At 43.4% G+C, this 20,952-nt stretch overlaps 1 protein-coding gene across 2 annotated transcripts in view; it reads right to left on the reverse strand.

The window, feature by feature from the left end:
* The window catches only part of efna3b (ephrin-A3b), a 59,557-nt gene extending 39,437 nt beyond the window's left edge, over nt 1–20,120 (reverse strand). The window contains exons 1-2 of one of the 2 annotated variants that reach the window (XM_051405956.1): nt 19,532–20,120; nt 19,003–19,216 (exon numbers count right to left, since the gene is read on the reverse strand). In XM_051405956.1, coding sequence (XP_051261916.1) covers nt 19,003–19,112 — 110 coding nt within the window. In that variant the 5' untranslated portion in view covers nt 19,113–19,216; nt 19,532–20,120. Of the gene's footprint in view, nt 1–19,002; nt 19,371–19,531 lie in introns of those variants that run through there. The other variant, XM_051405957.1, reaches the window with a different exon arrangement.
* Nucleotides 20,121–20,952: the final 832 nt, after the last annotated feature.

A 20,952-nucleotide genomic window follows, 5' to 3' on the forward strand; every position in this document is an offset into this window, starting at 1 on the left:
TCACTCATTTATACACCGTGAAACACAAACGCGCAGACGGTTTTGCTCGTTTCTCTCGGCTTATGAGACAAACTGTGGAGAGAGTGTCTGAGAATATGTGCATACATTACGGCGTGTGTAAGTGCGAGCTGGTGAGAGAAAGTCTTAAATGTTTCTGAGAGTGTGAGAGGAAGTAATAAGATGAGTGGAGTGCGTTTGTCTGCTGAGAGAGGGATGATGGATTGTCGAGGAGAGGCAGGTGAAGCTGAATATCTCCCTACAGCGCCGGTCATAAAGCAAGAGAGCAGCCTCCTCTCCAACAACACAATGAGATCAAATAACCTCCAGTGCCTCTAAGCACAGGCACACACACACACAAACACCTACACACACACACTCGGAGGTGAAAGCAACATCAGTGGCTGGCACTGATATTCTGGCTTTGCTCTGTTTTAAAACATCCATCATATTCTTGAGCAGAAAGAGAGGCAATGAAAGTATAAAGGCGAGCACTCTTTGACACACTCCCCACCCCCCCAACCCTATCTTTTTCGCAAAAACACATATAGGCGCACACAGATAAATACACAGCAGTCCGTGAAGTATGCAGGTGAGAGGAGGTGAAGTAAGACGAACAAGCAGGAGAGGAGGTTGAAGTATAAGAACAAATCTGAGTAGGAAAGGGGAGGGAGAGAAACAAACCAAAGTGCTCGAGTAGAAGGAGGGTCACTGATGGGAGAGACTCACAGGGCTCAGAGGGAGATTAGGACCCAGTGTGTGTGTGGGGGTGTGGGGGTGTGTGCCTGTGTGCGTGTGTGTGTGTGTGTGTGTGTGTGTGTGTGTGTGTGTGTGTGTGTGTGTGTGTGAGAAAAAGACAGAAAGAAAGAAGGAATGGCATCAATCTTGCTGAATCTGATCGTTACTTTTATTCATAACAATAAACCTGTGAGCAAGGCATTTTACAACCAGCATCTGTCACAAAGCCTTGACACCACCGCAGTCCTGCTCCCTTTCTGTCCCCGACAGTCATTAACAGGCCTCTCTGACTTCTCGCTTTGGTGTGTTTTTGTGTGTGTGCCCTCGTTTGTGTGTGCCTGTCCACATGTGAGACTCCCCATTGCTATACAATGTGTGTGGAATTTCATGCTATAATCGGTTGGGGACCGGAACACACGGCAAACAAAGCAATCCACACAACGACGTGCACACATAGTTTACAGGGCACACATGCATCATGCCGCACACACACACACACACGCACACACACATGCACACACACACAGCTCCTGAGCAGGCTGCTGAGATGTAGTCCTCTTTGAGATTCTGCACTTTGCCCTCTTTCTGCAGATGGCCAATTACATGATCAGATGTGGTCCGTTACACTGCGGCCACACACGAAACACTGCATATTCAAATGCTCCCTCCATGGAAAATTCACACACACACACACACACACACACACACACACACACACACACACATATACAGAATCACACGATTCCAGATCATAAAAACATCCACCAGCATGGTCCTAGGGGGTAATTTAGGATTAGGGTGTGCGACGCTCAAAACAGCCTTAAACATGCTCACATTGAAATGGAAATTAGACCAATCTACCAATGGTGCAAGTCGCTAAAAAACAGTTACTTAAATGGCCAAAGAAAAAAATAAAAGTGTGTATGTACACACACGCATATACACACACAGAGAGATATGCATATGAATGGAATGCGAGGGATCTGTCCCAGAGCTTGGTTGTGCCTATCAAAGGCTCGTCTCTCCCAGAGACCAGTCGAGGCCCAGCCTTACACACTTAGCATTAGAATACATCAATGGCACAGGAATGGAGGCACGCAGGCTTTCATACTCCGAAAACCCACCTTCAGCCTCTATCTTCCCCTTTTCACTCCCTCTTTGGTCCATCCCAGCCCTCCACCCCCACTGTTAGCCCTCTCCTATTATCTCCTGCTCCTCTTATTCCCCCCTCCTCCTCATCTCCTTCTCCGTCTTAAGAATCTGCCCCCCCCCTCCTCTCCAGAAGGAAGCCTTTTTAACCGTGACAAGAACTCAGAGCTGCATGGACCGTGACCACATAGCCATACAACAGCAGATAGGGTGTGTGTGTGTGTGTGTGTGTGTGTGTGTGTGTGTGTGTGTGTGTGTGTGTGTGTGTATGTGACTGACATACAATAATCATAGTTAGGCCTGCCACTGCTCAGTCACCCTCACTGTTTGAACAGGCTGCTTCAGATCCTGTTTAGCTCTGTGGGATTCACTGTCTTGCCATCAACATTCACCACAACACTTCACTGACTAACTGACAAACTCCACTTAATGGAATCAAACTTGGCCCATCAAACGTGTGTCAGCACATATACTTGTGTGTATGTGTGTGTATGAGTGTGTGTGCGCACCCCGTCACTTGTCTGTCGATACCCAGAGACAGCCTTCAGCCAGAGAACTGGAGAGAGAGGTGAGAAAAAACAAGCCAGCTCTCCTTTACTCTCTAATTACAAATGACAAACCTGCTACCAAGAGTCGGTCTGGCACCTGACGACGCATGATAACCTCTCAGCTCTCTGCCGATACTCAGTGACAGACTGGAGGCTATCTGTGAGTGTGTGTGTGTGTGTGTGTGTGTGTGTGTGTGTGTGTGTGTGTGTGTGCCTGTGTGAGCGTGCTGACTGACAGATTAAAACAAGAACAACAAAATCAAACAGTGTCCTGCCCTGCGGCTCTGATTTCCAATGACAAAGCAAGAAGTCTACGGCCAATATCTCACCTGTCTTCCTCATCTTCCTCTCTTCATTGCCCTTTTAGTTTCCCATCTTTTACTTTTAGCCATTGATTTTCTTCTTCCTTCCTTCCTTCCTTCCTTCCTTCTTTCCTTTCTTTGTTCGTTCCTTTCTCTCACTCTCTCTCTCTCTCTCTCTTCCTCTATCTCATTCTCCGTCCCTTCTGCACCATTTAAAAAAATAGCTGTTCTTCTCCAGATCATCCATTTCCTCCCCACTGCGTAATAATGAGGTTAGCACTGCATTGTGGCTTGTACTCTTACTGGCTAATATCTCTAATTGAATTGTAATGATATCAAAGGCCATCTACTGTGGGTGTCACGTGATATAATATCCTCACAACTCAGGGAGGTTGTAACCTGTTCTCACACTATACTCTCTTCACTTACACACCCTTAACTCTGCTGTTACAGTAGTTCTCTCTTTGAGAGAACCTTTAAAAGGTTCCAAGGGCAGATACTAGAGGTGATATGATACCCGAGTACTGATACCAAAACATTGTTTTTGAGAAAAGAAGGTGCATATAGAACTTAGTAGTATAGTAGCCAGTTCTGTAGCTTTTGAAAATACATCAAATTCAAACTTTATACATCACAAATCAAAAACAGGATGTACCACACAAACCAATTCTTACAGAAAGATTGAGGGTCACTAAAAATGTACATATTCTACATTCTACATGTATGTATAAATAAAATAAACTCTACATGGAATTATCAGTTGATCTAATACATATTTTGATCTCCTAAAACTGTTACTTTCATAAGATATGTTACAGCTTGAGATGCACTGACTTCCTGTTTATAGTTGCTTTTGAGTGGACAGAGCTACAACATTTCCAACGTAGTTACCCATTAGTTAAGTCTTAACTGGCATTGATAATATTTTACTAGCGCAACCCATTATGTGAATAACTAGTTTGAAACCAGCGAGTAGTAAAACCTTAGTGATGGATTTACTACAAGCTGCAAACAAGCTCACTCCCAGTCACCATCCCACACTCACACATGCATACATGAACTGGAACATTCCTGGCTACATCCGAGAGACCAAGGTATTTAGAGGACACAACATACGAAACACAGTTTTATCATTATATACGACAGCAAACAGATAACATTACAGCAGATTTTACCATAATTAATGTTAAAAAGTAACGTTAGCTAAGTTACAGAATTTTATTACCGGCAACTTCTGCTTCATTTCTTTGAAAGCTCAAATGTATGCTCTAGTTGAATTTTCTGTTTTGACCATTTGTGAACTGCATTAAACTCATTCACCCCTTCTTTGTTGGACCTTTTTGCAGTCTCACCATTCATATCTATACAACCAGTGTGTTTATGACTGTTTACTAGAGCCCACAATTCCTCATAGATCCCGCCTCTTAATTTTGCTCTCAATGTGCACCAGGTTGATGCATTTAATTTTAAAATGTACAGAATGTTCTTCTTTGGGAGCATACCCATGGACTCCCCTAGAGGGTTCAGGGTTCAGGGTTCACCCAGCACAGTCTCACAAAAGAAATTTCCATTTTTCCTTTTCTCACTAATTTATTTTGAGGATCCAACAACCAAAAAACAACCTTTTTCATCTAATAAAAGAAGCCAAAAATCTCAAACTTACTCAAATATTAAAAGTTGTCAAGCAGCTTTAGAGAAACTTGGCTTTAACAAAATTGGCAAAACTGTACAAAAAATACAAACTGTGATCAAAGAATAAATGAAGAGCAAGCATTCAATGACAACTTCTGGTATTTGAAAATGTTCAATAATCTGTGCTACTGATACATTTTGATTGGAACAAGAAACGTACCAAAGCCCTATGGACAGATATAAGAACAACTTAAAAATGTGAAAAATAAAGTGGGGCAGAGAGAGAAAGAGAGAGAGAGAGAGAGAGAGAGACACGGAGAGACTCATATATACACAAATACGGGTCTGAATGCACCGCCAGACATGGGTTCACACTACAGGAGTGAGCTTACACTTCTTCCCATTCACGCTTAGCATTGAGTTAGCATTGACTCCCCGCTGAATAGCCTTGTGAAGGCACAGGGCGATGCTAACCTGGAGGCACTATTGCTAGCCGCCCTGCTCCTTGGCGGAATAGCCGGGGCGGCATTGATATGGTAATGTCAGGGACGTTTCAGGGCCAAAGCTTGGGACCGTGGGCGCTCTGTGATCCTCCAAGCCCAAAAAGGACAGATCTCTAGGGCATTGTGATTTCCCCAGTCAAGGCCCTGAGTGATCAGGATAAGCCCGTCCATGCTGCTTTAGTGCTGTCACTCAGCCGCTATTGTAGTCATGTGAACGGCCATTTTCATCACAATTGACCTCGGTTTTGGCAGTACTGTTCTGCTGGGCCCTCCTTTCTCTATTCTTCATTGCCCTCCCCTCCTTCCCCTTCGCCCTCCATCAATGATTTTTTTTTCTCTGTCTAGCCTTCTTGTTGTGTGCTCTCTCTGTCTTTTTTCTAACCAGCAACAACAGAAGCCAACAGATACGGCTGATGCAGAGTTAAACTGGTCTCTATCCACTCCCATCTCTGCAGCCCTGTCCTCTCTAACAGAGGACGGTGTCATGGAGGCTTTGATTATCTGAACTGATACTGTAGAAAATTGCAATTGCAAATGGTGTGATGCAATACATATGCTGGGATTTACTGTTCACCCTCAAGGGGGAAAAACACTCAGCGTGTGTGGTGTGAGCAACAATTTACAACACACACAGCGAGTGGGCGGATGGGTGTCATCATTCTGTTTTATTCAATCACGGTTTAGCAAACATAGGAGTGTATGGTGTGTGTTTTCCTATATGTTTGTGTGCGGAGGAGTGTGTGTTTGTTCTCTCTTTGCTCCACTTTATTTGATCAGGGCTGGAAGAAAATAACAATGTACTCCCTTGAGGAATCTGTGGGAGGTAATGACAGAGACTGTCCCCCTGAAACGAGTTTTCCCTGTGTGTGTGTGTGTGTGTGTGTGTGTGTGTGTGTGTGTGTGTGTGTGTGTGTTGTGAGATAGCGAAAGATTGTGTGTGTATATGTGTGCATGTATGCAAGTGGGAAAACAGAGGGAAACATTAAAATAGAGGTAGAGGAGGTAAATGAAGAGCATGCATATGTATGGGTCTAATACATGTGGGTAATGTGTGTGGGTGGTATGCTTGTAGGCTGTGGGGCATTCACATGCCTTCTTTCTCGCTTTCTCTCTGCACCCCACAGACAAACACGCATACACAGATATATATGCACATACTAGGATGGGAGGAGAGTTTGCCTGGCTGCAAAGAACTCTGCTCCATCAACACAACACATCCTATTTCGCAACATCTCCTCCCACATCTCCCTCTACCCCTCCACCACCTTTATTTCTCTCTCTCCCGGGAAGTGACACAGAATTCTTTTTAACTGCAGTACATTCATTACAACAACCCTGCAACCCCCACATCCTCCATACACCCCCATCCACCCGCTATCCCCCACCCCCCTGCCTATCCTCTACACTCTTTCTCCCTCCCTATAAAACAAGTGAAATAAAGACTGTGTACGTATCCACCTCCAGCAGCCGCCCTGGACTTTACGCTTTCATTAAAAACATGATAGTCGAGCAGGAGAGAGTTGGCTGAGAGAGATAGTAAACACTCATTCATATGCGGTCTTACTACAGCAGTGCTAGCACATTCCTGTGCCTCAAAGCGTAGGAAGGGAGAGCGGAGCCTACAGACAGCGTGGGTGTCAGCACTGAGGCCAGCCAGCACTGCTAGCTCTCGGCCATCCTCATTCTATCTCCCTCCATTGACAACCATTGGCTCTGTTTGACATACACACACGTATACACACAGATACAGCAGCCCGTTGTGTGAATGCATGTGCACATAAAAAATATAACTAAATTGCACATCAAACTTAAAAAATATGGAGTTATACATGAAACCATGCACACAGGCAGAGGAGCTCTCACACACACACACACACTACACTTCACAGATAATGTTGGAAGTATACTGCGAGTCAATAGAAATTTGTCAATTGCCATTGCAGGCAAAGTTGCAAATCAATGACTAGGACTGCTTTATGGAAGTATTGGATTTCTGCATAGCTGTGATGAAGTACCTGGATTTGTCAGGTATTTAATTCACTGGATAAGACAAAAACAGACTTTCCCATTAGGTTTTTTAATCTATGATTTCTCAATAGAATTTTCAGCTGGCAGCAATTACTACAAAGTTCTTGCACACTGGAAAAGAGTATCGACAGATGTCCAACTACAAAATCCTGCGCACTTTGATCCCTTGAACTAATTTTATTACAATGTTTTCTTAAGGGGCTGCTGACCGAAGGGTCTTCAGTAAAGGCAGTAAAGATATGGACAGTGTGCAGGTTTTTTGATTCTTTCAACACAATTTTCCAACAGAATTTACTTTGACGATATCTATATCAATATTGGAATTTTACATTACATTTTAGGGCTGCAAATCATGTTATTTTCATTATCAATAAATCTCTCAGTAATTTATATCACAATTTCCCAAAGCCCAGGGTGATGCCATAAAGCATTTTGTACATCTCTCCAAATTCAAAGATACTTCATTTTGAATTACATAAAACAACAGAGATATTGGCAAATTCTCACATCTGAGAAGCCTCCAGCACTGTAGCTTGATAGATTCCTTAAATATATCGCTTTATAAAATTAGTTGTTGTTTGACTAATCAATAAATCAACTTATTGTGTCCACCTACTAAATACAGTATACAATGATAGAAGATTTTACACACACTTCTACACACAGTATTATGGCGACTAGTGAATATTTTCCTCAACATACAACAATATAAAACTGATGAAAGCAGCAAACGGCATTAGATAAACTTAAACCAATGAATATTTGACATTTTTCTCAAAACGATTCATTGATTATCAAAATCATTGTCCATTAATTCTCTGTACACACCGAAGAGCTTCAGCATCATATTGTCATTCAGCACATCACACAAACTGGCCAAGATGTGAAGCCAAGAACAGGAATCCCTCATACAGAATAATACACACACTGAGAGCTCATTGTCTGATCTGAAAGGAGACTTGAGAGTTCTACGCTGATGCAGAGGAGGACAATGAGGAGGAGAGGAAGAAGAAGTGATGCCGACAAGCCGAGCCAACAGCAGCAGGAGAGATGGAGAGGTGGAGGGAGGGAGGGGAGGGCAGAGCAGCAGGTACACGGCAAGAAAGAGAGGAGGAACAGGCTGAAACATCCAGGAGAGGAGTGCAGTGTCTGTAGGACGCCATCGATCCGACACTGACAGAAATAGACAGCTAGACCAGAACCAACGGAGGCACTCGGAGACACACTGACACACAGCAGTGCTGCTGACCGTACACACATCTGAGCAGCAAGAGCTATTCATACATGAAGCAAACACACTCTTCATCCACACATAAGCAGTCATGTGCGTGCCAGCACACACACACACACAGAGACACACACAGACATTAAAGTTAGGAAAGTGCCAGACTAAAATTTAAATAAGGCTGTTTTCACAGGCAGCATGGCCAGTTTGAGACCGAAATGACTCGTTGCACTGGCATGAATCCACATGCCCATGCTTGGCTGAACTACTCAAAATATTCACATTCGTCTTACAGCTTTGTTATGTGCAACACCACCTGCAATCAGCGAACAACATCACACAAGCAGCATTTTTCCTTTGTCCATTGAGCTGCGTGCTTTCTTTTTTCCTTTGTTTACACTTCATTCCGTTCATGCTCCTCTTTTTTTTGCTCATTCCAAGATGAATCAGTTTTGCTGTTTAAGGCTAGACTTACTGGGTTTTAGAGACAATTTGTGCACTTATTACCATTATGTGTGCAAGCATAAATCCCAAAGCAAGGACTATAAAGACAAAAAGTTACTTCTCCTATCTTATAACTAACTAATGATTTGTGAGGCTCTCTCCACATCGGGTATGAAGCTTCCTGCAGCAAGAGTAAAGTGAGTAAAATGTGAGCTTTGGACAGAAATAAGAATTTTTGTTTCATCTTGTTTTAACTGCACTGTAGTTGCAGGACAACTCAAACATACTGAATAACTCAAACACATACAGAGCTGGGTGATATGGCTGAAAACAAATATTTTTCTGACATTTACTGTTTACCAGAATATGTAAAATAATCCAAGTAATGTTAAGCGCAAGCATTATATGCATTACATAAATAAAACTCTTCATATATCAAATGCAATTTCATGACGTCACCATCGGTGGTGATGGCCAATTTACCAAACAATTGATCGCTTAATTAAGAAAATAATATGTAGATTAATTGATCATGTAAATAATCATTAGTTGCAGGCTTCATATTGTCACAATACAATTATATTGAAAGTCTACTCACTGTGTGATGATTTAGAATGATTGCCCAGCCACACCCTACATGTAGATCAATAACTCTCATGATCACACATGAACTTTCTGCCACTGGTTTTTGAATATCCCTGTTGTCTGACTGTATGAATTACTGGTTGACTGACTGGTTTCCACTGACACATCACACTGGTTGACAGTCAGTTTTACTGACTGGTTGCTGCTGCCATCAGGACCAGAGTGCTTGTGTAGCGAACATTTCTGCCTGCCTCTCTGGCCTGGCTGGGACTGATTAAAGCCTTCTGCTGAAACAAGGTCATAATTCACTTAGCCATTTCCCAATTTCCGCATAATTACCCTCCTGCTTCACTAACACTAACACGCGCGAACACACACGCACCCACACGCATTCGCACCGACGCTCTGACACAAACACATTTCCTCTCTGATTTGTGTCATTACTGAGAGGAGAGTGGTTAAAAGGTTTCAGAGTTGGCCTCTTAGTGACAGCTTAAATGGATAAAACCTCAATTAAAGACTCTCTCCCTCTCTGCTGCGCTCTCTCTGTGGATGGAATAAGCATAATTCTGTGTCCTCTGCCGTTTGTTGAATTGAGGACCCTGGCTTGCCTTTTTTTTTCTCTCTGCCTTCTAAATCAAACCCTCATAATCAACACTTTCTCACATCTCCTCATAATTGTTTCTTACGAAAACCTGTTACAGTGCAGCTTCCTCCACAATTAAACAAAATAAAACCTTGTTTTTTCCTGTACGCTCACTATTCAGATCTGAGGTTGTTTACGTCTTGATGAAGCGATAACAATATTCATAATCAAAGCTCAACACTGAGCATCACTTCTGCCCAGCGAGCAGTGACAATAGACACTCTTCCTGTCAAAGCAGTGGCTCTCCTCCCAGCTGCTCCTGGCCAGCGACAGTTGATTCCCGGTGTGTGTGTGGATTTGATGAAAACAGCGTTTTCACGTGTGACTGTATTGTCTTTATGTGGAGGATTCCTAATTGTAATGTCGGTAGAGTTTATGAACGCTAGACCACTTTGCTCTGTTGTCATCAGGCTCAGCATATGGCCTCAGACTGCCACTACGCTGCTACCATTAGCCACATCACAAACACACCATATGAGCATCTGGTGTGTGTGTGTGTGTGTGTGTGTGTGTGTGTGTGTGTGTGTGTGTGAGCTGACAGTCTACATTATTAGTACCCCCTCAAAGCCCCAAGAGCGCTGGCGAGGAGTAGAGTAGACATCACATAGAGAATACTCGCGCACACACACATACACACGCAGATACATAAAGCGCTTTGCAACAGCTTGTAAACATCACAGCCTTGTTATTAGCACCTGATTACACTGCTGGAGCTTAGGCATCGGCTCAGAGAATAATGTTAATATCAACAACAACATCGAGTGTGTGCTTCCGAGTGTGTATATAGGTTTGTGGTTTTTTTTTTGTGTCTTGCCTCCAGCCCGTCGCTGTGGGATTTGTTCTCTGTGGACAATTTGTTCAAATTTAACACACGGGTGGGAAAGATAAATTCTTGTTTCGCCCCACATTTTGCCTAAGTTGTACAGATAACGAGGGAAGGCGGTCATTCAATAATTTTGCTGTCAAGAAAAAAAGCAATTCATCTGCCTCAGACAGCACAGTTTTAACTTAAATCAGCACAAACACTGCGTGACTCTGACACAGCTCCTCTTGTTATTGCAATGTGTGATTTCTAAGAATTTAGCATTCTGATCCAAACTGTCCAGAAAGGATCTTTTTAGTATCACTTTACTGTCACCACTGAATTTAATTTGTGAGCACTACATTTCCTTTTTTATGCCTTTACATTACTCATACAGACACTGTCCCAGGATTACCCCCAGGCTGTGCAGAAGAGTGACCGCAGACCATCAAACATCTTGAAATCACCAATGGAGAAGTTGAGTTTGTGAGAACTCCTGTGTGCAATCAAAAGTCACTTAACAGCTATGTAAAATTGTATACGGTCCCACAAAGGTATAGCATGGTCATGTGTTAGTTTACATTCATTTGCACCTGCTCATTCATATACTGAGAGAATGGCAGGGACAGAGGACACGTAGCCTGTTCATCAAACAGCTAAAATGAGAGTAAAATGTACTCTCTCAGAAAAGGTGATGCCACATGAATCACATCAAAAACATCAAGTTTGACATTTTGTGAGTACAGAGAGGGTGGGGGAGAAGCTAGACGACATAGAGAAGGGGGGGTTGTAGAGTGGAAGAATAGATTAATATAAAGGCCACAGAAAATAAAAAATGTATTTACCGGAAGCACACAAGTAGCCACCTTTCCTGATTTTTGTTGAGGACCAGAGTAGAGTCACCATGGCTCAAATACGTGGCGGAATTGACTGGTGCAGTTAAAGAAGTGAGCATGGACAGAGGCGGCAATGGAGAAAAGGATCTGCACCACATTTGGAGCTTATCCCACTTTCACACCTGTGCACACCTGGCCAGAACACAGGTGTGGCTTTCAGCTTGTCGGTTTCAGAAAGTTACAATAATTGGGCGACTTGTCCTAACACCTGAGAGGAGCTTTTCATCATTTTTAGACTGTCCAAACAGCACTTCTGAGAGAGTATACAGTGGCCTTAACACAAAAAAACAGCAAGGAGAGCGATCGCTCACACTCTCAGTCACACCTTTGGGTAATTTGGACTGTCCAATCTATCTGATGGCATGTTGTTCTATAGAGAACTAAATCTGGGAACATATTTATCAAGCATAGCTGATTAGAAAACCAGTCCCAACTGGGCCCAAAGTCTCATAGAGATATATTGAGATAAAGCTCATCCTTTTAGGCACTGAGACAAAACCATTTTATCAGCCTTTTTTAACAGAGAAATGTCATCCAGTCTGCTCCAGGATTTAGTTGAGCTGCAGCTGCTCAAAGTTGTTAGGGGTTCCAAGCATGTGGCAAATAATATGATCAGCATACATGCACATTTTGGCAGATGTGGAAATATTAAATACAGAACAATTGATTTCAAACAACAGACGTCATTCTGAAGGATATTCAAACATACTGAATGGATTCAAAAATTCAAATTTACTGTGACTGATATTGTCACGGATATAATGCTCCATCCAAACATGCCATTCATGCTTTACTGAAAACAAAGAAATACAGAAATTACAAATGCACTGTCTGAACCTCAAAGCAAAAATGTGCGTACATTTCTGGCTTTCCAGGAATTGTCAGCGTCATGAATCACATAAATCACTGATCACAATATTAACACATATCGGTTCTGCATGCATTATCCTTGATGTTTTAGCCAAATGACACACAGACGTGCACAGACCATAAAAACAGGCCGACAGCAGTGTCAAAACATCACCTACACTATTATCTTAACAACTGTTTATACGCCGAAATAAAGGGATTTTACACAACATGCAGTGTTAAATGGTTGAATCTATTGTGTGTCATGTTTATCAGTCCAAGAAAAACATGTTGGTATGTAGGTTGCCATACATGTCAACACTTCCCATACATAAATTACATTTAGGTGGCCCAGCCAATAGGTTTCCGCACACTTAAACAGATGTTGTGGTATTTCTGTATTTAATATTTCTTCCTGGTAAAGTTTGTGTGAAAAAGTCAGCCGAAGAGAACACAGCATTCATGTGCAGTTCTTAGTTTCTGAATCCACTGCAGCCCACAATGCTACACCTCCACCTCCCTTGAGGTTGACTACCAAAAATAAATTCTCAACCTGTGGGAAACACTGGGAGTGATGCTATTTTCTGTATTTCATTTTATTTTTCCTGCATTTACTTACTGTATCTACATCAGCTGGCCATTGCTGTGAATGTGTTCTCCGAAGATTAACTTAATGATCACCATTAATTTCACTTCACGATTATTATTCTGATTGTTGTAAAATGGTGGTTCCTTTTTCTAAAAGGAGAACGTCTCTCCCCTTGCTAAGTTTGTGCTGGAAATTGTGCTTAAAATTACATTAACAAAACACTTTAATCGTATTCTGAGGTAGGAGTGTTTTTAGTTTGAGACACTGTTGTTTGGTCACAGTGTGATTTCCAGCAATGACTCTGAAAGGCTTGATAAATACAGCCTGCAAAGTGTGTGCTAACCACTGAGCAACCAGCATGGAATAAGCAGTCACTTAAATCAATATCAATCCTAGCCAGGCATTTACACATATAAGACCCTTACTTTGTGTCAGGGTGGATCAGAATTGCTCAACCAGTTCTGACTCTCGTATAGGCTTGGTCTTAGCAGAATTACATCCCTAAAGTCCCTAAAGAACCTGCTTCCTTTGAATCCAAACCATTACAGTGACCAGTTAACGTTTGATTCAAGACTGAGCAAGCACGAACGCTGAACATCAATACTCCATTTTCACAGCAATGCTTCCGATTAGTCGATCATGTAAGCGAGGCAGCGTTTGAGGAAATGAAAGAGCCAATCAAGAGATGTAGAAAAACAGGGTGTGCTCGATATTTCAGGCTTGTCTTTTTCTCAAGATCAATGTGCCTGTTTTATGTGTGTGTGTGTGTGTGTGTGTGTGTGTGTGTGTGTGTGTGTGTGTGTGTGTGTGTGTGTGTGAGTATGTGTATAAATTTGGGATATGCAAGGAGGTGTGTTTGAGGTGGCTTTTAGTCAAAATATGTGTGTAAGAGGAGAAGAGGAAGGAGTGGAGAGAAGGAAAGAAAAGGTGTGGGCAAGTTGAGGTGAGGTGAAGGAAAAGCAGACCTCAAAGAAAAGGCAGCATATATTCGAGCACTGGAAAGATTTAGTCCAAGTTAATTTGACAGAGAAAGAGCCTCACAACAGTCACATTAAACCACATAGCTCCCAAAATACCACCACCCCAAGAGTGCTTTCCCATCAGGCAATTGGAGGACGGGAGAGGAACGGAGAGATGTGAGCACACTCCTGAAATCTAGCTCATCCCCAAAGAGGAAAAAAAAAGATAGAGGTCTAGAAAATAATTCATTTCTTTTCCTTTTCCTTTCTTTCTTTCTACATATCCCTTATTTCCGGGCTCACCTACCAGACAATACCCGTCCAATCAGAAAAATGTATTTACTCTTACGCACGCGCACAGAGAGAGTGCAACGGCAAAGGAAGAGAAGACCCCTGGATCTTATTATGCAAACAGTAGTCATCCATCACACAGGTGTTCCCTATTGCTTTTAATTAATGACGTCTCTGTGCAAGCGTCTGCACACCACACACACGCTTTCACACCCACACACCGCTACGCAAACCGAAATCCACTCACCTGTACACTATGTGGCCTTATTATTCGTTACTAATGAACGGATCTGATCACTGTGTCTGTGTAACTGGTACGATGATCACTGAACCTGTGTGTGAGGGTCTATTTTGTGTGAGCCTGCACGCAAACACACATCCCAGACGTAGCTGACAGACGTAGCGGCAGCCCAAACGTCCATGATAGATGGGCTGTACACACACGCACACACACACACAAGCGGGCCATGCGCCTTGTGATAGTGAGTGAGTAATACTCTCCTTTGTGCACATATTCATAAATGTAAATGTTGTTGTCCTAAGTGGGGCTGGGAGACAGATAGGTTTGTGTTGCTGTCAAGGGGATGGTTGATTGGCCTGCTTAATCCTCTCGTCTGTGTCTATGTTTCCCTCCCTCCCTCCCTCTCTCTCTCTCTCTCTCTCTCTCTCTCTCTCTCTCTCTCTCTATGTCTCTCTCTCTCTCTCCCTCTCCCTCTCTCTCTCTCTCTCTCTCTCTCTATGTCCCTCTCTCACTCACTGATGCACCCACATAAACCAGGCCTGTGTTAGGGTGTCTACTATGAGAACTCAGTGTGTAGATCAGGGCACCAGCCAAGCATTATTATCATTATTATGATGACCCTCCCCCCTTTTGCTCCATTATTATTCAACACAAAATCCATCTGTATTCTTCCTGACTTCCTCTCTCCTCTAACCAGTCCCATAGTATTTCTCTCTCACTGTCTCTCTCTTCTCATATTCTTGCATTATTTCTCTCCCGCCCTGCGTGACGTGTTCTCTGCACACTCAGACGAGCTGGATGAATATAAAACAAGTTCCACCTCGGCATCGATTACCACACATATGCATGTGCATTTATATAAGGAGCAAATTCTGCTTGCGATAGCTGGCTTCATTCCAGTGGCATGTGTTGAGGTGACAGTGTCATTGATACAGATACACAAATGCAAACAAACACACATGCAAAGCTGTTGTCTAAAACCGCTCATGTGTTTGTCTATTTGCAACCTCATCGCTTCTGAAATATACAACTGATAAATTAAGAGATATCACCAGATATCTATTATGCAAACCAGTTAACTGCTGCATTATTAGATTACACACGTACACATGTATGCTCATGCAAACCCTTGTGCGCACACACACTCACACTCACAGCGGTGGTTAATTGCCAGGTGGTGGAAGATAATGTGTGATTTAACGGACTGATGGATTTGTTTTTGTTTCGGTCACCCATCAATGAACAGAGACATCTGTAACAGGGCAAACACACACATACACTAGTTCTCCCACACACACAAAACGCACACCATTATACACACATTCATGCCCAGGGATATCAGTGACAAGTGACTGATAGGCAGTGGTAACAGCCTTTGTGCAAGACGCAAACGCAGGAAATGATCCATCTTCCCGAAGTCGAAAAAAGTACACAGCCGGGACGTGTGTGTGTTTGTGTGTACTCATATAGATATATGGGAGCGTGCTAGCATGTGCAAATGTACAGTTATAAGCATGCACTCACGTGTTTGTGCGTCTGTGTGTGTGTGTGTGTGTGTGTGTGTGTGTGTGTGTGTGTGTGTGTGTGTGTGTGTGTGTGTGTGAAGGAGTTAATCCTTGGTAACAGTCTCAGCCTGTCTCTTGTGGTTGATGAGTGGCTCGGGGTCAGAAGCTGGTTGAGAAACTGCAGGGTCCTCAGGCTTTACAATGTGTTTACCACTCAAACTGACAGCTATACTACAGCTTATTATTGGCCTTCTAAACCTCCACACTGCACTGTGAGTTAGAGAAACTCCAGAGAGGCCGATTGCCAACGGCTAGAGACACGCCAGCCAACCCTACAAATGTTGGATGTTGTGGTGTTGAGTGCAGAGATTAAAATAAATGCAGCAAATGGGATCTGTGCCGTTGAAAATGGCTCAGAAGTGTATCAAAAAGTAGATTAGACAGGTTATCCTGGAGTTTATCTGTCTTTTGTGTCCCACTGGCCATGCCCCCTTTGTATCCTAATTCAATAAGTAGGCTGAATTGAAAAACTTATCCCCACTCACTGCTCCTACATTGTCATTGTGTATGTGTGCAGTGAGAAAGAGAGGAAGAGAGAGAGATGGGAAGATCAGGGATGAGGCAGGTCCACTGAGATGCACTGTTCTTTAATTAACCACAGTCTTTTATAAAGAACACACACACACACACACACACACACACACACACACACACACACACACACACACACACACACACACACACACACACACACACTCTAAGACTCACACTGCAGGGGCTAAGAATATTCTGCCACTGGGATGAAAACCGTATTGGCAGTGAACGTGTGGAGAAAGAGAGGAGAGACTGCGGGGCTCTGCAGTACTCAGGTCTTGGACAGTCAGGTTAAAGGTTAGACTGCTCCAGACTGCTTTAGTCCTCCCACTGCTTTGTCTAAGAAAAATCAACCGCAGCTTCCTTTTTTTTTTTTTTTTTACTTTACAGCAAATAGTCTGAATATACAGCAAAAAGCAGATGGCTTATTAGTTAATTAAGTATACATTTGATTTTACCAAGGTTAAAACTGCTCATGTTAAGTTGAGCTGATTGTACCGAGGTCCCGGGGTTCACTTCTTCCTGTTCCCTTTATGCCTTCAAGCTCTTTTTCCACGTTTTATCTAAATCAACTTCTGTCTCTGATATGAAAACTGAAGGTGGAATTTTATTAGCATTTATTATGAAATTATTACAGAGCAAAAAAGTAGAGAAATTGAAAATGAGCACCCTCCACGTTGAGAGTTGTAGAAAAATATCAGCTAAAATGCATTAGCAGCAAATGTGCACGCAAGATTAGTTTTTCTAAAATGTGCGGAAACAATTTTCTAACATTCAGGAAAACTAATATTGTTTACAGTATCGTACCAGAACCAATAACCTTATGTTTTCTGCTCCTATTACTTCACACAGTACTTCATGTATACTAATTCTGTTGTGAGGCATAAATTCACTTGGCTCTCATGGTTTTATTTCAGGCCGTACACTAAAATCATTGGCCTAGAGTTATCGTCCGCAGACAGAATCATTGATCCCCGCCTGCAAAAACAACACAGTATTTTCAGAGTTTTCATATTGTTTTACGCCTTTAATAAGCACAGTCGTAAAATGTGAGTCGCTGTATATCTGACTGCTCATCTTAGGAGCCCAGTAGATTCTGCTGAAGAGGTAAATAAGACAAACTAAGGGGTTTTGTGGGACGCCTGGTAGCTGAAATATAGCTTCCACATAGACAGGATCCACTGCAAGATGGAGAGTGAAAAGGAAGGTGTGTGTTAGTGTGTGACATGCGCTGTTGTGCACCTCCGAGACCCAAAATTAAGGCTGAGGAAATCTATATACACAAGATAACACAACCTGCTGAATTGCTCACAAAAAAGGAAAAACTTAGCCAATATTTCATGTGAAATCTGGCATTCAGTGGCAAATTAACCCCATTTTATCTACACATTTTGAGAGGGAGAAAGGGTGCCTGTGAATTTAAATGAAATGCTTCAACACGCCATAAAATTACAAGATTTGTCTGTGAATTGTAGGAAGAGAGATAAGCCTACAGTGTGTTGCTACATTCTTAAGGATCCAGCAGCAGAGCCATGGACTCACGAGGACAGTATCAAAAAGGCAGCTTTCAAAAAAGAGCGAGAGAAAGCGAGAGAGAGAAAAAAAAAAGAAGCTTTTTCACTTGAATCAAGATAGGGACGAGGAGTGAGGGATTAGGAGGATAACAAAAAGGCCAACGGACTGAGTGTAAACAAGAAAGGGGGTTAGAGAGGGATAGAAGGAGAGAGCAAGTTGGAGAGGGAGCGAGAGGGAGAGATTGAATAGTGACACTGCTACAACACAATGGGGTCAGGATGAAGAAGTACTCCTAATTGAACCAGATAGAGGAGAAGACAGAGAAAGAGCCCTGAAAGACTTAAAGAGGAGAGCCACATGACGGAGAGAGAGCAGGAGAGGAAGGCGAGAGAATCACATCTCCTCGGCCATGTGTGGCCAAAGGTGGAGGAGAAGGGGGGAGAAAATGAGGGAAGTAACTCAATAAATAGTCAAATGCACAGATTGACGTTGGACTGGGGGACAGAAACTAAATATGTCTGACCAGTTGTGCAAGTGAAGGTGTTGAAAAGATGATTTGAAGCCACCTTGACTTCACTGCAGGGGTCCGACAGAGCAGTTTGAGACTCAAAAATAGCTTTACCATACAGAGAAACACGAGAGGCCTGTTTAAATACTTTTTGTGGATCCAAATAATTTCTACCTCTTAAAAGGGAAAGACAGATCAACGGACAAAAGGAAAGGTGGCTGCTAGAACCCTGATAAAGCACGAGAGACAAAATCAAGCAAAGCTTAGAACAGCAGTAACCCACAGAAGGACTCATGGTGTGATGGTGTGAACCTGACAACCTATGGAGTGCAAATCAGGACATTCCCCTTGCCTATACCAGGTGGAGAATATAGAGATCAAAAGAAATGGCATAGTGAACACACACACACACACACACACACACACACTGAAATACATGAGGAGTGAGGGTCTTACTGTATGTTGGAGCTGTTCCAGTAAACGGAATGCCTGTTGGCTGACACCTGGAGCACGTCCGCCCAGGTGAGACTCGTTAGCACCCAGAGAGACAGCGCTACCAGAGCCATGCTCCCGGCTCCTCTCTCGGCCTCCGTCCCTTCGGTCTCTCCGGCCACTCTCTCGGTTCCCTTCACCCCACCAAACAACGCGACTCAAACATCCCAGCAAATGCCTAACAGACGGGAGAGGGGGGAGACAAAAAGCTTCATGCATGCACACAAAACCGGATACGTTCAAAGACTGTAAGACTTGCTCTGGTTAATAACTGTTGTAAAACTCAAAGTCTATTGTGGTGTGAAGTGACTGAGCCCCCTCCTCCTCTTTCTCCTCCTCCCCCCATAAAGCAGAAAACTGCTCCCTCCCTCCCTCCCCTCCCCAACAATTCCAGGGGCTTCAAGCAAAAAGGTGGTGGGCGGGGGGGGTTCTGTGGAAGTCCTTATGAGCGGGTCCCCCTTTTCTATGACTGCGCCCGGTCCTCTCTTCTCACCGGGAACTGCTGCTTCTGAGCCCGTCAGAGGAGTGTGGGAGGCCGGTATTGGGTCCAAGCGGGAGGTCGGTCTACCTCCGGGCATGAAACGGTCCTGTCCGCTGGGAAAGAGTTGTCTGCTGCTGGCGTTAATAAAAGGCTTACAAAAGGGTGGTGGGGAAAAAAAAAAGGCGGTGGTAAAATGATATCTTCTTTTATAAACTGTTCTTGTTATATGCCTGCTGCTGCAGTTTCTTTTTTTTTTTTAAATATATATTTCTTCTCCTCCTTCCAAAAAAGGATCCGGGAGATGCAAAGCACGCCGGGCTCTGCTGAGCTCTTGTGATCGCTGCAAAACAATTCAACCAGCCAGTTTCATTAGGTCTTCAAGACTCTATCCGACAACCATCGTTTACGGTGAGCAGCCTGCCCACCCGTCTCTCTCCTTTCTCTTTCTCTCCTCCTTCTCCCTCTCTCTGTTTGGTAGGCAGCGCTCGTTCACTTTCTAACTCCACCCCCTGCGAGCGACAAAAGCGCATTCCTCCAACACTGTGGCCGAGTCGGAGCACATCAGGCATCACTGCGACTTCAAGTTTTTTTTGTGTGTGTCAACTATTCGACCTCCACCGCCGCTGTAAAAGTAGAGAGCCGTGAATCCCCCCCTCTCTGCCAGATACGTCTGCATCCACCATCTGCAGTCTATTTTTCACCCCCCCTCCACGCGCACACACACACACACACACACACACACACTTACGCACCTTCCTCTCCATCCATACACACGCACTCTTGTGCACATACATTTTTATTGCAAAGGCTGAAAAAACACCCACACGCATGCACATACACTCCAGCCCCCCCTCCTGGCTTGGACCCTCCCCAGACACTGTAAGTCAGTCTAATACAGCACTATTATCATGTACAATCCTCTTATAGCTGCAGCACGTTAACAGGCATGCTCTCCTCTGTATGTTATACTGTGTATATTATGTTCACAGTGATGTTATGGTGAGATGACTTTAAGAGTGGATGAGACAGAATGGCTTAAGTGACTTATTAAATGTCAGATCCAACGTGTATTAAGTCAATTAAGTTACAATATATTTACAGATCTTTTCATTTAAGTGTGTTCCTGTAGCTCTGTCCTGCAGAGACATGGTAAAGTGTTTGCCCCCGTCACCTTCACTGCCACTAACTGTGCATCTAAGGTGTGTTTGTGTGTGTGTGTGTGTGTGTGTGTGTGAGTGAGAGAGAGAGAGAGAGAGAGAAGAACAGGCCAGACAGGGGAAGAGACAGGAGGAGGGAGTGAGAAAAAGAGAGAGATAGCAGATAGGAGAAGGATTGTTACAGTTTTCTTGCCGCCTGCTGGGAATGAGTTGGTTAAGGAGAAGTCAGAATGATTTATTGGGAGAAAAAAGGAGGGAAATAGGGAGAAGGAGAGC

This window comes from Dicentrarchus labrax, unplaced genomic scaffold, assembly GCF_905237075.1.
Source record: "Dicentrarchus labrax unplaced genomic scaffold, dlabrax2021, whole genome shotgun sequence".
Lineage (NCBI taxonomy): Eukaryota > Metazoa > Chordata > Actinopteri > Moronidae > Dicentrarchus > Dicentrarchus labrax.